The 12945-nt window shown below is 33.6% G+C and overlaps 1 protein-coding gene and 1 long non-coding RNA gene across 3 annotated transcripts in view; one reads left to right on the top strand and one right to left on the bottom strand.

The window, feature by feature from the left end:
- Positions 1 to 12945, top strand: part of LOC309655070 — a 448619-nt gene that overhangs the window by 238188 nt on the left and 197486 nt on the right. The gene's annotated exons all lie outside the window — the stretch shown is intronic.
- CCDC7 (coiled-coil domain containing 7) overlaps positions 1 to 12945 on the bottom strand; it is a 326200-nt gene that overhangs the window by 190591 nt on the left and 122664 nt on the right. Inside the window, exons 17-21 of one of the 2 annotated variants that reach the window (XM_082449611.1) lie at positions 12339 to 12494; positions 11382 to 11454; positions 2973 to 3062; positions 2508 to 2615; positions 1913 to 2038 (exon numbers count right to left, since the gene is read on the bottom strand). In XM_082449611.1, coding sequence (XP_082305737.1) covers positions 1913 to 2038; positions 2508 to 2615; positions 2973 to 3062; positions 11382 to 11454; positions 12339 to 12494 — 553 coding nt within the window. Of the gene's footprint in view, positions 1 to 1912; positions 2039 to 2507; positions 2616 to 2972; positions 3063 to 11381; positions 11455 to 12338; positions 12585 to 12945 lie in introns of both variants that reach the window. The other variant, XM_082449612.1, reaches the window with a different exon arrangement.

The raw sequence follows: 12945 nt of genomic DNA on the forward strand, positions 1-12945 counted from the left end.
CCTCTCTGTTATTTCATATACATGCTTCGAAAGTTGAAGGTACACTTCATTTTTCTAAGCATATTCACATTTTTTAAGTTCTCACATTTCAAAACATAAGATTGATTTAAAAAATGGAATAAACAAAAATAATGATTCAACATAATTGAAAAATGAAAAATGGATTAGGCAGGAAAAAACAGAAAGTACCCCAGAATATTTAAATCCAATATATCAATAGTTTTAATAATTATAGACAGATTCCATGTTCTAGGAACAGACAAGAAAGTGACACTGGATTTATAAACAATCTAACTATAAACTATTTATAAGATACACCACACCAAAGCTCAATGATACAGAAAGGTGGAAAGTAAATAGATGAAAAATGATATGTATGCAAATATTAATCAAAATAAATCTGCTATAGTTATGTCAATGTCAGACAAAACAGGATTTAAGTCAAAGAACCTTACCAAAGATTAAGATGGTCTCTTTAATAAAAATAAAAAGTTGAGTTCCCCAGAAATATGTACTTTTAAAAAATTGTATACACCTGATAACAGAGACAGTATAAAGAGGCCAGTAATACAAGAAGAAATAGAAAAATCCAAAATCATAGTAAAAGAATTCAACATGCATGTTTCAGTAAATGGTAGAATCAACAAAAAATTCAAGGAAACTGAGAAATAAAAAATTTAAATAATATAATTTTTAAAAACTTGACAGTGATATTTGTAAGGTGTATCAGGCTACATATTCATGAACCACTTAATTCAATTAAAATCAATTAATTCAATTAAAATAATTTAATACTTTTTATAATGATATTTACTACTGAATTTTTTCTTTCTAGCAGCTCCAAGTATTAGGCAAAATATTTTCATCTGATACTTCATCCATACTCTGAGCTATAAGACTTTTAAATGCACTAGAGAACCAGATCAGTTGTGTAAGGACTGTATACAATATGTTAATTACCCAACAATATTTTGTCTCTTTCTTAATATAAGCAGATCATACTTTGTGGTAGTAACTATTAGAAGAGACTATCTATTGAAAAATAAACACATGTGACTACATTTTTCACTTCTGCAGATAGAATCAGTCTTGTTACTGCTTAGATACTCAGAGATATCAATAATGTAAAATTAATAATAATTTAATATTGGTTAATATTAATATTAATTATTTAAAATATTATTTAGTTTTATTGGTATATTCACACTTTAGAATAAAGTTAAAATTTGAGGTATCAGATATGTCTAAGAAAAAAAATGTAATAATATAAAAATATACAGCAGAAGAGAGAGTAAAAGATACTTATCAGACAGTAAGAACAGGAAGCACAAAGAAAATGTAACTTAAATCTCAAAATACCAAAATTTGATGAAGTGTGATTATGAGTGCTAATTAAAAGACAAAGATACCAGACTGAATTTGAAAAATACACAGCTATAAGCTTCATACTAGAGATACAGAAAAATCATAATGATATAAAAAGGTTAAAGCAACAGGACAGAAAAAAATGTGTCATGCAAATTCCAGCCAGAAGTTGGAGCCACCTTAATAGCAGGCATGGTAGTTTTTCAAGGCGAAAAAAAAAAAAAACAAAAACTATAAAAATGATAAAGTGGGTCCCTTTATTAGGCCAAAAGGGTCTGTCCTCTAGGAAAATTATTAATTTTAAATTTATATGAATGTTAATGATAAAGTATCATAAGATATAAGACAAAACTTGACACAACATAAGAAGAAACAGAGAAATCCATAATCATAGTAGGAAATTTAACCCATCCAACTCAGGAATTATAGAACACACAGATAAATCACCAATGAACAAAATGGTTGTAGATATATTCATGAACTATGGAGCAAAGATCTCCTGAATTTAATTGAAAATAATTTTCAAGATTTTAAATTAATTACTTACTATCAAAACTGTCACTTCCTGTAGCTCCATCATTAATTTGAGACTGGCCTTTTAAAATTAAAGCTATGTCCTCAGGCAATTGATCTTGAATAGACAGCATATCCTTTGGCTGAGTTATAAGAAATGCTAAGTAGAAAAATGGATCTATTATAAAACTTCTGGATATACCAAGTAATCAGCAAAGTTTCTTCTAATGTGTGCAACATTAAAGGAAGAGGACTGCAAAGCTACAGCAGTGAACTATATATTTAAACAGACCCTGGAAGTGAAGTGAGAAATTTGTGTGGGTAGTTTTCATGAGTGTGTGTGGAGGCACTCTTGTTACAGAGTAGTCACTGACCATGCAAATAGCAAACAAAAGGTATCAAAGGTTTCATTTTAGTTTTCTAGTTATCTTAGGGTATTCACACTTACATCAAGGTGTAAAATTTCTGAAAAATATATGTACAAACATCTATATAGTGTTGTTCAATTATTCTGTTTCCACCTTGATCTTAGTTGCTTTATCCATTATTTAAAGAAAACCAAAGAAAAAAGATCTTTTGATGAGCTTAACTTCAAATAATTTAAAGATCTATAAAATTATCATTCTTACCATTGCGTCTATTTGTTCTACAAGTTCTTAGTTTCAACATTTGTGTGTTAGCTTTTGGCACTGCTTCATTCTCAAGCAGAAGATTTTCATCTGATTCTTTATCAGGAGCTACATAAAGAGATACATTTTAGTCTATTAAATAAAAAAAACAGATCTATTGTGAAATCTCTAGATTTAAAACATATATACAGCAGCATTTTCTCTCATTTTTATAAAATTATAATTAAATTACCATGATGCTAGATCTGACATGAAAATTGTGAGAACAGTTTTAATGGGGTTGTGTTTTAAACTGTTTTATCATTTCCAGGACATAATGTTAAATTAAAAAAAGGATATCTAGTATGTTACCTTTTGAGTAAGAACAAATGGGAAATAAGGGGGAAAAAGTGGACAAAAATAGACACTTATCTTTACAAAATGAAACACAAGGAAGATAAATCAGAAAACAATATACTTAGTTACCGTCAAGGGAGTGACAGGAGGACTGGGGAGTACAGGAGGAATGATATTTCTCTAAGTACAGCTGGCCCTCTGTATCTGCGGGTTCCACATCTGCAGATTCAATCAAATGCAGATTGCAAATATTCAGAAAAAAATTCCAGAAAGTTCCAAAAAGGAAAACTTTAATTTGCCATGTGCCAGCAACTACTTACATAATATTTCCATTGTATTTACAACTATTTATATAGCATTCACATTGTAGTAGTTACTATAAGTAATCTAGAGATGATTTAAAGTATTCGGGAGGATGTGCATATGTTATACGCAAATAGAACACCATTTTATATTAGGGACTTGAGCATCTCTGGATTTTGGTATCTAGGAGGGTCCTGGAACCAATCCCCTGTGGATACCAAGGGACAACCGTATACCTTTTGCACACTTAGACTTTGGGAAGTACATTACTGTTGTACATATTGCCCCCCAAATAAACTTAAATCAACAAAATAATAAAAGGAAAGTAAGACTGCAAATAATTCTGAAACAAACTTAGCAGCATTATAGGATATATCAAATGAGTAAATGTGTTGATGTTGTTCAGTCAAGTACACACGGTAGAAGAAACGACATACACATACAAAACAAAGGAAGGAAAAAAGACCTGAGGAGATGGACTGGAACTGAAGACATTCATGAGGACCCATGATTTCTAAATATATCTATGTGTATATGCATGTATGTTTATGTAGTATATATGTGTATGAATATGTGTATATCTATATTTGTGTATGTACATTGAGGAGTCCAGCTCCAGGCCAAAATCTTGTTGTGGTATTTCATGACCCACCATACGCAATTACAGACAGACATTTCAACAATAATATTTGGAGGCTTCAATACCCCCAATTTAAATAATGGATAAAGCAACTAAGATCAAGAAGGAAACAGAATAATTGAACAACACTGTAAATTAACTAGAGCTCTGCAGAGGTCTATAGATTTCTAGAGAACATTCCATCCAACAAAAACTGAACACGTGTTCTTCTCACACGCATATGGAACATTCTCCAAGATATACAATATGCTAGGCCATAAATCAAACCTCAATAAATTTAATAGGTTTGACATCATATAAAGTATGTTCTTTAACCCCTGTGGAATGACATTAGAAATCAATAATAGAAGGAGATTAAGGAAATTCACAAATCAGTGAAAATTAAAGACACTCCTAAATGACCAATCAAAAAGAAATCACAAGGGAGCTAGAAAATACTTCGAGATGAAAGAAAACAAAAACATGTCATACCAAAATTTATGGGATGCAGATAAAGTGATGCTTACAAAAAAATGTACAGCTTCAGATGCCTCTTATTTTGAAAAGAAAAGAGACCACCATCAGCAAACAAAGTAAACCCAAAGCAAGCATAAGGAAGCAAATAATAAAGACTAGAGCAAAAATAAATAAAATAGAGAAGAGAATAACAACAAAAAAATCACATAGAGAATATCTAAGGAATATACACATACACACACACACTCAAAAAAACCAAAACCTATTAGAATAAATAAATTCAGCAAAGGTTAGAGATAAGATCAACATACAAATTTAGTTGTACTTCAACACACTAGCAAGAAATAGTCAGAAATAAAATTAAGAAAAACGATTAAATTTACAATAGTATCAGGCTTCCCTGGTGGTGCAGTGGTTGAGAATCCGCCTGCCAATGCAGGGGACACGGGTTCGAGCCCTGGTCTGGGAAGATTCCACATGCCGCGGAGCAACTGGGCCTGTGAGCCACAACTACTGAGCCTGCGTGTCTGGAGCCTGTGCTCCGCAACAAGAGAGGCCGCGATAGTGAGAGGCCCGCACATCACGATGAAGAGTGGCCCCTGCTTGCTGCAACTAGAGAAAGCCCACACACAGAAACGAAGACCCAACACAGCCAAAAAAATAATAATAATAAATAAATAAATTAATTAATTAATTTTAAAAAAATTTACAATAGTATCAAAATTAATAAAACACTTAATACATTTAACAATAAGTGTAAGACTTGTACACTGAAAACGACAAAACAACATTGAAAGTAATTAAATAAGATATAATAAATGGAAAGACAACCCCTGGTTATGGATTATTAGACTTAATATTGTTAAGATCACAATACACTCCAAATAATCTACAGACTCAATTTAATCCCTATCAAAATCCCAGATGGTTATTTTGCAGAAATTGATAAGGTGATACTAAAACTCAACTGGAAACTTAAGGGACCTAGAGTACCCCAAACAATCTTGAATAAGAATAAAAAAGTTGGGGCTTCCCTGGTGGCGCAGTGGTTGAGAATCTGCCTGCTAATGCAGCAGACACGGGTTCGAGCCCTGGTCTGGGAAGATCCCACATGCCGCGGAGCAACTGGGCCCGTGAGCCACAACTACTGAGCCTGCGCATCTGGAGCCTGTGCTCCGCAATAAGAGAGGCCACGACAGTGAAAGGCCTGCGCACCGCGATGAAGAGTGGCCCCCACTTGCCACAACTAGAGAAAGCCCTCGCACAGAAATGAAGACCCAGCACAGCCATAAATAAATAAATTAAAAAAAAAAAAAAAAAAAAGAATAAAAAAGTTGGAAAACTCCCACTTTCCAATTTAAAAACTTACTATTGCATATATATTGATAGAATAGAACTGAGTTCAGAAATAAACTCTCACATTTATGATCAACTGATTTTCCAAAAGAAAAATCAGTGGGGAGAGAACAGTCTTCTCAGTGAATGGTGATGGGAACAAGTGAATATCCACATGTAAAAGAGTGACGTTGGACTCCAGTGTCACATTATATACAACTCAAAGTGTATTATAGACATAAAAGTGAGTTAAAATTATACTACTCCTAGAAGAAAATATGAGTAAATTTTTATGACCTTAGGTTAGGCAATAGTTTCTTGCATGTGGCACCAAAATTCTATGTGACTAATAAAAACACAGACAAATTGGACTGCATCAAAATAAAACTTTTGTGACTGAAAGGACAATGTGAGCTAGAGACTTCATCACTCACATGTCTGCCTCAGCTGGGACTGTTGATAAGAGGACCTATATGTGGCCTTCTTGTGACTTTAGCTTCTCAAGACTGAGCAAGCTCCAACAGAGCCATGAAAAAGACATACAGCGTCACTTAAACTTTATTCTATTCATGCAAAGGGATTTATCATACTAATACTAACTAAAACAAAGATGGTGTGGTTCTACTAACACCAGATAAAGTGGATATAGTTAAATTTGTGTTATTAGTTTCTAGATTTATTGTACTCTGGTCATAAGACAGTGTACATGACTTTAATCCTTTGACATTTCTTGATCCTTGCTTTATGATCCAGTATATGTTTAATATGTGTATATGTATGTTTGATAATCTTGTTGTTCAATTCTTCTTTTTCTTTACAGAGAAATCTGTTAAAATCTCCAGCTGTAATTATGGATCTTCTATTTCTCCTTTTGGTTCTATTACACTTTGCTTTATATATTTTGAAGCTGTATTCTTGGTTGCATATAAATTTAGGGGTACTCCAGTTGAATTTACCATTTTACAGTTAGAAAATGTTCCTCTTTTCTAGTAAATATGCATGTCTTCCACAGGGAAAAGTATAAATTATTACTGAGAGAAGTTTTAAAAAAAGTATAGCAATAGAGCTATGTACCATGTTTATGGGTTGGAATAATTAGTACTGAAAAGGTATCAATCCTCTCCAATGTGTGTGTGTGTGTTTGTGTGTATTTTAAAAATGCAATCTCGGACTTCCCTGGTGGCACAGTGGTTAAGAAGCCACCTGCCAATGCAGGGGACACAAGTTCGAGCCCTGGTCCGGGAAGGTCCCACACGCCCTGGAGCAACTAAGCCTGTGCACCACAACTACTGAGCTTGTGCTCTAGAGCCCGCAAGCCACAACTGCTGAGCCCATGTGCCACAACTAATGAAGCCCACACGCCTACAGCTCGTGCTCCACAACAAGAGAGCCACTGCAATGAGAAGCCCACACCCCACAACAAAGAGTAGCCCCCACTCGCCACAACTAGAGAAAGCCCGCACACGGCAACAAAGACCCAATGCAGCCAAAAATAAATAACTAAACAAATTTATTTTTTAAAAATGCAATCTCAATAAAAATTCTAGCAGGTGTGTGTATGTGTGTGCATGAATGTACATTTTCTTGTACATTTCCAAACTTATTTTATGAGGCTAGTATCGCCCTGATAACAAAACTAGACAAAGACAACATAAGAAAAGAACACTACAGCCCAATATCCCTGATGAACATAGATACAAAATTCTCAATAAAATACTAGCAAACTGAATTCAACAGGATATTCAAAGGATCATACACCATGACCAACTGGTATTTATCCCTGAGATGCAAGAATGGTCCAACATATGCAAATCAATTAATGTCATATACCACATTAACAGAATGAAAGATAAAAGTCACATGATCATCTCAAGTGCAGAACAAAACATTTGACAAAATTCAACAATCATTTATGATTAAAAAAAAAACCTCTCAACAAAGTGGGTATAGAGAGAATGTACCTCAACATATGAGTCTAAATATTGATCCATAGGCAAATTTTTATCTCCTACATTATCCGTTTTCTGTTCTGCAAAAGTACATGGTTTTTGCCCTCAGATAACCTAGGTACCTGGAAAACTTTGAAAAAGTATGTGACCCTTCCTCATGGAAGAGGAAGAGTTACACATGAAAGAGTTATATTTTCTCATTATAAAAACATATATGAGTTTCCAGTATGTTCCTTTTTAGCATGTGTACAGTGAACTACAAAGGCTAAGTGTACAAACTGTGATAATAAATCAATGATCTATGAAAATTGAATCTAGATAAAATATAGGAAGCAAATGCTTTTGGGCAATGGAAACAGAGAGCACAAGACTGTGATCCCTTGGAGCAGAGAAACACATTATTCATCTTGGTGGTTTTCTCAGGGTGCATTCCTAGTAGTACAGATAAGTACAGCTCAAATACAGGAAAAGGATCTCACTGAAAAGAGACAAGAGATCAAGGTTTGGGTCTAATGAGGTAAACAGAATTTGTGGAACAGGGTACCATATAGAAAGGTATAAGCATAGAGCGCTTGAAATTTGCATAAAGTCCTTTGAGTCTTTGGGAAGACACTAAATTGCCCACAAACAATACAAAACACAATAAAGTCTGGAAGAAATAAATTATTTTGGAGCTGTGAGCTGCGTGGAGTTTACAGATATTGCATAGTGATGGGAGACACTGGGGTTCCAATTATTCAGAGTGGAGAAACCTTGCTAATATCCAAAATGCTTAGCTTAGAGCTCAAAAAGGCCACTTTTTAGGAGTAGGGCTACTCTAGTCCTAAAGAAAGGACTAGTCTAGGCATGGACTAACAAAGCCCAAAACCAAGCTTCAACAGGACAAAGCTGAGCCACAAGTAAGTTAAATGCCTTCAAAAACTAAAAACAGTATTCTTCAAAATAAGAAAACATTATTGAGAGTTAAAAAAAATAGAATCCATAGTAAGCAACATGTAATAATAATTTTAAAAATACTAGACATGCACATAGGAAAATATGACCCCAAACCAGGGGAAAAAATAGTTAATAGAAATAGATCTGGAGATTATGCAAATATTGGAATTAGCCAAAAAAGGACTTTGAAAAAAGCTATTATAAATATGCTCATGGAATTAAAGGAAAAGATGGACATTGTCAGTGAACTGATGGTAATTCTCAACAGAGTAAAAGAAACTATTAAAAAAAAACACTGACTGGGAAGGTGATGTCAGCAAGATGGAGGGCTAAGAGGTCTCAACCCTCATCTCCCCAACAAAAACAACAAAATAAATAAATAAATAATTATAAACCAACAAAAACAGCTCTGGGAAAGCTCTGGACTCCAACAAAGAAGCAGCAGAAACCCCATGGAGCTCAAACACCAAGGATGGCTGCACAGAAAAATGTAGGCAGCATTTTACCTGCATCACCACATCCCCCAATCCAGAGCAGCTCAGTGCCTAGAGGAATGCCCTGAGAGGGTTTTCATCCCATAGGGAAAATAAGAGCAGGAGAACCCCAGCAAGTCTCACCACTGTGGATATGAGAGGAACCCCACAGCCTTCACCAACAAAGAAGCCAGCTGACAGAGATGACTGGAGTTCATGCCACTGCAACTCCTCCCTGGGGCTGGAGCTGTCACTGCAGTGAGACCTACCCCCAGTGACCCCAGCTGCTGATTTGCCCTGCTCTCTGAAATCAGGAAGCTACAGAACTTTACCATCTATGGGACTGGAGCTGCTGCTGCTGCTCTACATCCCATGTTCAGGTCCCAAGTCACTGCTTTGACCCACCATTAATAGGTATGAGCTGCCATCTGTGGGCAAAAACCATATACTTTTGCAGAACATACCATACACAACAAGCAACTCAAACTAAATTCATAAATCTCTTAGAAGAAAACACAGGGATAAATCTCTATTACCTCGGATTTTGCAATGGATTCTCATATATGACACCAAAAGCACAAGGAACAAAATAGATAAATTGGGCTTCATGAAGTTACAAATTCTTATCCAGCAAAGGATATTATCAAGAAAGTGAAAAGACAACCTACAGAATGAGAGAAGATATTTGCAAACCATGTATCTGATAAAGGTTTACTACCCATAATATATAAAGAACCTCTACAATTCAGCAACAAAAGACAAACAACCCACTTAAGAAAAATGGGTGAAGGAGTTGTATAGACATTTTTTCCAAAGAAGATATACAGATTACCAATAAGCACAAAAAAAGATGCTTAACATCTTTAGAATTAAATAAATGTGAATCAAAATTACAAAGAGATACATTTCATACCTACTAGAATAACCATAATTTAAACAAAAAGGAAAACAAGTGTTGGCAAGGATGTGTACCATTGTACATTGCTACTGGGAACATAAAATGGGTCAGCCACTGTGGAAAACAGTTGTGCAGTTGCTCAAAAAGCTGACCACCTAGAGGGGTGGGATAGGGAGGGTGGGAGGGAGGGAGACGCAAGAGGGAAGAGATATGGGAACATATGTATATGTATAACTGATTCACTTTGTTATAAAGCAGAAACTAACACACCATTGTAAAGCAATTATACTCCAATAAAGATGTTAAAAAAAAAAAAAAGCTAAACCTAGAATTATCTTATGATCCAGTGAATACACTCCTACCCAAACAATTGAAAACAGAGATTTAAACAGATACCATACACCATGTTCATTGTAGCATTATTCACAATAGCCAAAAGTGGAAACAACCTAAATGTCCATCAGCAGATGAATGGATAAACAAAATGTGGTATGTACATACAACGAAATATTATTAAGCCATATAAAGAAATGAAATTCTGACACATGCTACAATGTGGGTGAACCTTGAAAATATTATGCTAAGTGATACAGGCCAGGCACAGAAGGACAAATATTATATGATTCCACTTATATGAAACATAATAGGCAAGTCCATAGAGACAGAAAGTAAGTTAGAGGTTACCAGGGGCTGGAAGGAGGCAGGAATGCGAATTGTCGTTTACCAAGTTTTTTGGAGGGGGTGATGAAAAGTTGTGGAAATAGACGTAGTGATGGTTGCACAACACTGTGAATGCAATTAATGCCAATGAATTGTATACTTTATTTAAAGATGATTAAAATGTCAAATGTTATGTATACTTTACCGCAATGAAAAAAATTTTTGTCAACTGATTAAAATGAGTTCAACTGCTGGTTAAAAATTCATAATAAACTTTGAACAAAAGAAAACATCCTGACCATAATAAAAAATATTTATCTCAGATAACCAATCATCACAGGTGAAAGTGTAGAGGCACTCTCTGTTCAAAGCACAAAAGAAGAGTGATACTCCTGCACTCTACATCACAACCATTTAATTTGATTTTGGAAGTTCCGGCCAATGCAATAAGACATGGGTTGCTTATAAAAGCTATACATGTTGGAAAAGAAGAATAAACTTACATTTAAAAAAATATATTATACATGAAACACCCAAAAACCTTAGCTAAAATATTACTTATTTATAACACAAATCATCTTTTTTCCTGCTTATACCCTGATGAATTTTTGGTATAATATTATGTTAAGAATTCATAATGCCATATACTGTTATTTGGTTGAGACAAAGCTATCACTTCCCTTTACACAAATTTTAGTTAAGATAGACTGAGTAATATGTTAACTCACCAAATTAATTTTTATGTATTGGTCAATATATTTGTATATTATCTCATGACTGTCTAAGAAGTTATTTCTACATTTAGTAATGTTCTCACTTCATTTACTTATAATACGGGAACACACAATCATTAACATTTTTATCTTACAAAACAGAAAATCTTTTTACCTTGAAATTCTCTTGCTTCTTCGTAAGTTTGTTTTTTAATCTTACTTCGTAAATTCTCTTCTAAAATATCAGCCTTAATTACAAAGTTAAAATAAGTAATTAAAAATTATACATCTTAGAACTCTAATTACCTTCTTTTATATCTACAATGTCATTACAGTAACATTTTACTTTTCATTATTTCCTGAATGTATCAAATTTAAAAATGAGAACAATTAATGGATCTGAGAGACATTTGGGAACACTTAATGGTGTGGAGGGACCCACCCAAGCAATATTGTGATTCTTCCTCATAAATAATTCCAAATACATCATGTTAATAATTTTTTATTATGATTCTAGTTTAGATTTATATTTTCACCTGATTCAATCGCTAGAGAAACTCAAATGGCTTTAAAAAATTATTTTTATAAGGCTACTTTAATAACTTATATGATAAAAAATATTATGAATATATGTTAAATATGTACAGCCATTTTATCATTTCCCTTTTTCCCCAAATTTTAAAATAAGAATTTTCTAATTAAATAGTATTTTAACAAAGGCAATTCTAATAATTTTCTAGGGCTTGTTTAAGGCATATAAAATTATTTCAAAACGACTATGCTTTCACAAATCCCTTAATGTATAAATAATGTACATTTTTGTAGATGAACCTGAAATAAAAATTTCCCTGTCTCAGTTAGAAATTGAGTATCTTTTAATTTATCATTAAAACTATAATCTAAGCCACAAATTCTTTGTTGGTATAGATTAGAACTTTTACATTAAAATATTACTTTGATTCCCAAATATCACTTTAAAATTCTAAATATAAAACAGGTTGTATCAAAAGGCAAACTTTTTATTCCACTTAAATAAGAAAATATTGATGTTTTTAATTAACATTTATTCAAAATATTGAAGGAGTATAGCAATTAAAATAAATAGCTTTCAAGTTATTGTACTGTATCTTACCTTTGAGATGTCAGTACCCAGAGTCTTTATTTTAACAACAGGGGGTGAAATGAATGATGCCGTCACTGTTTCATTCCCTTGAAGCAATGTTCCAACAGACTGTGAATCTTGAATTTCTTTGCTCAATAATATTCTTGTAAGTGATTTATCATGGGTCTTTGACGAAAGTAGATAGGACAGATCTTCATCAGTTAAAACTTCATTTGAAGTGTTTAAAAAAGGTGATCCATCTTGAGACTTGAGGATCTGTGAAAGATCTGAAATAGCAGGGCTAGCTCTTTCCTTCTCTGAGCTTTAGAATTATGAAACATCTGCTGTTAGATTATATGAACAACATTTATTTGTAACTAAAGAATCATTTTCATAATCCATAAGAATATTAAATAAGCAATTATAATTATTCACTAATAGCAATACAAATGTGAAATTGATGCTAGATAACAGGCTAAGGATAATATATCTCCTGGGTTTTAAAAGGCACACAGAGGCTCAGCTTGGCCAAGGTGGCAGAGTAGGAACACCCTGAGCTCACCTCCTCTAATGGGCACACTAAAATGACAACTATTTACAGAGCAACCATTGACGAGAAAAACTGGATGATTAGCAG

This window comes from Balaenoptera physalus, assembly GCF_965194825.1.
Source record: "Balaenoptera physalus genome assembly, chromosome: 2".
NCBI lineage: Eukaryota > Metazoa > Chordata > Mammalia > Artiodactyla > Balaenopteridae > Balaenoptera > Balaenoptera physalus.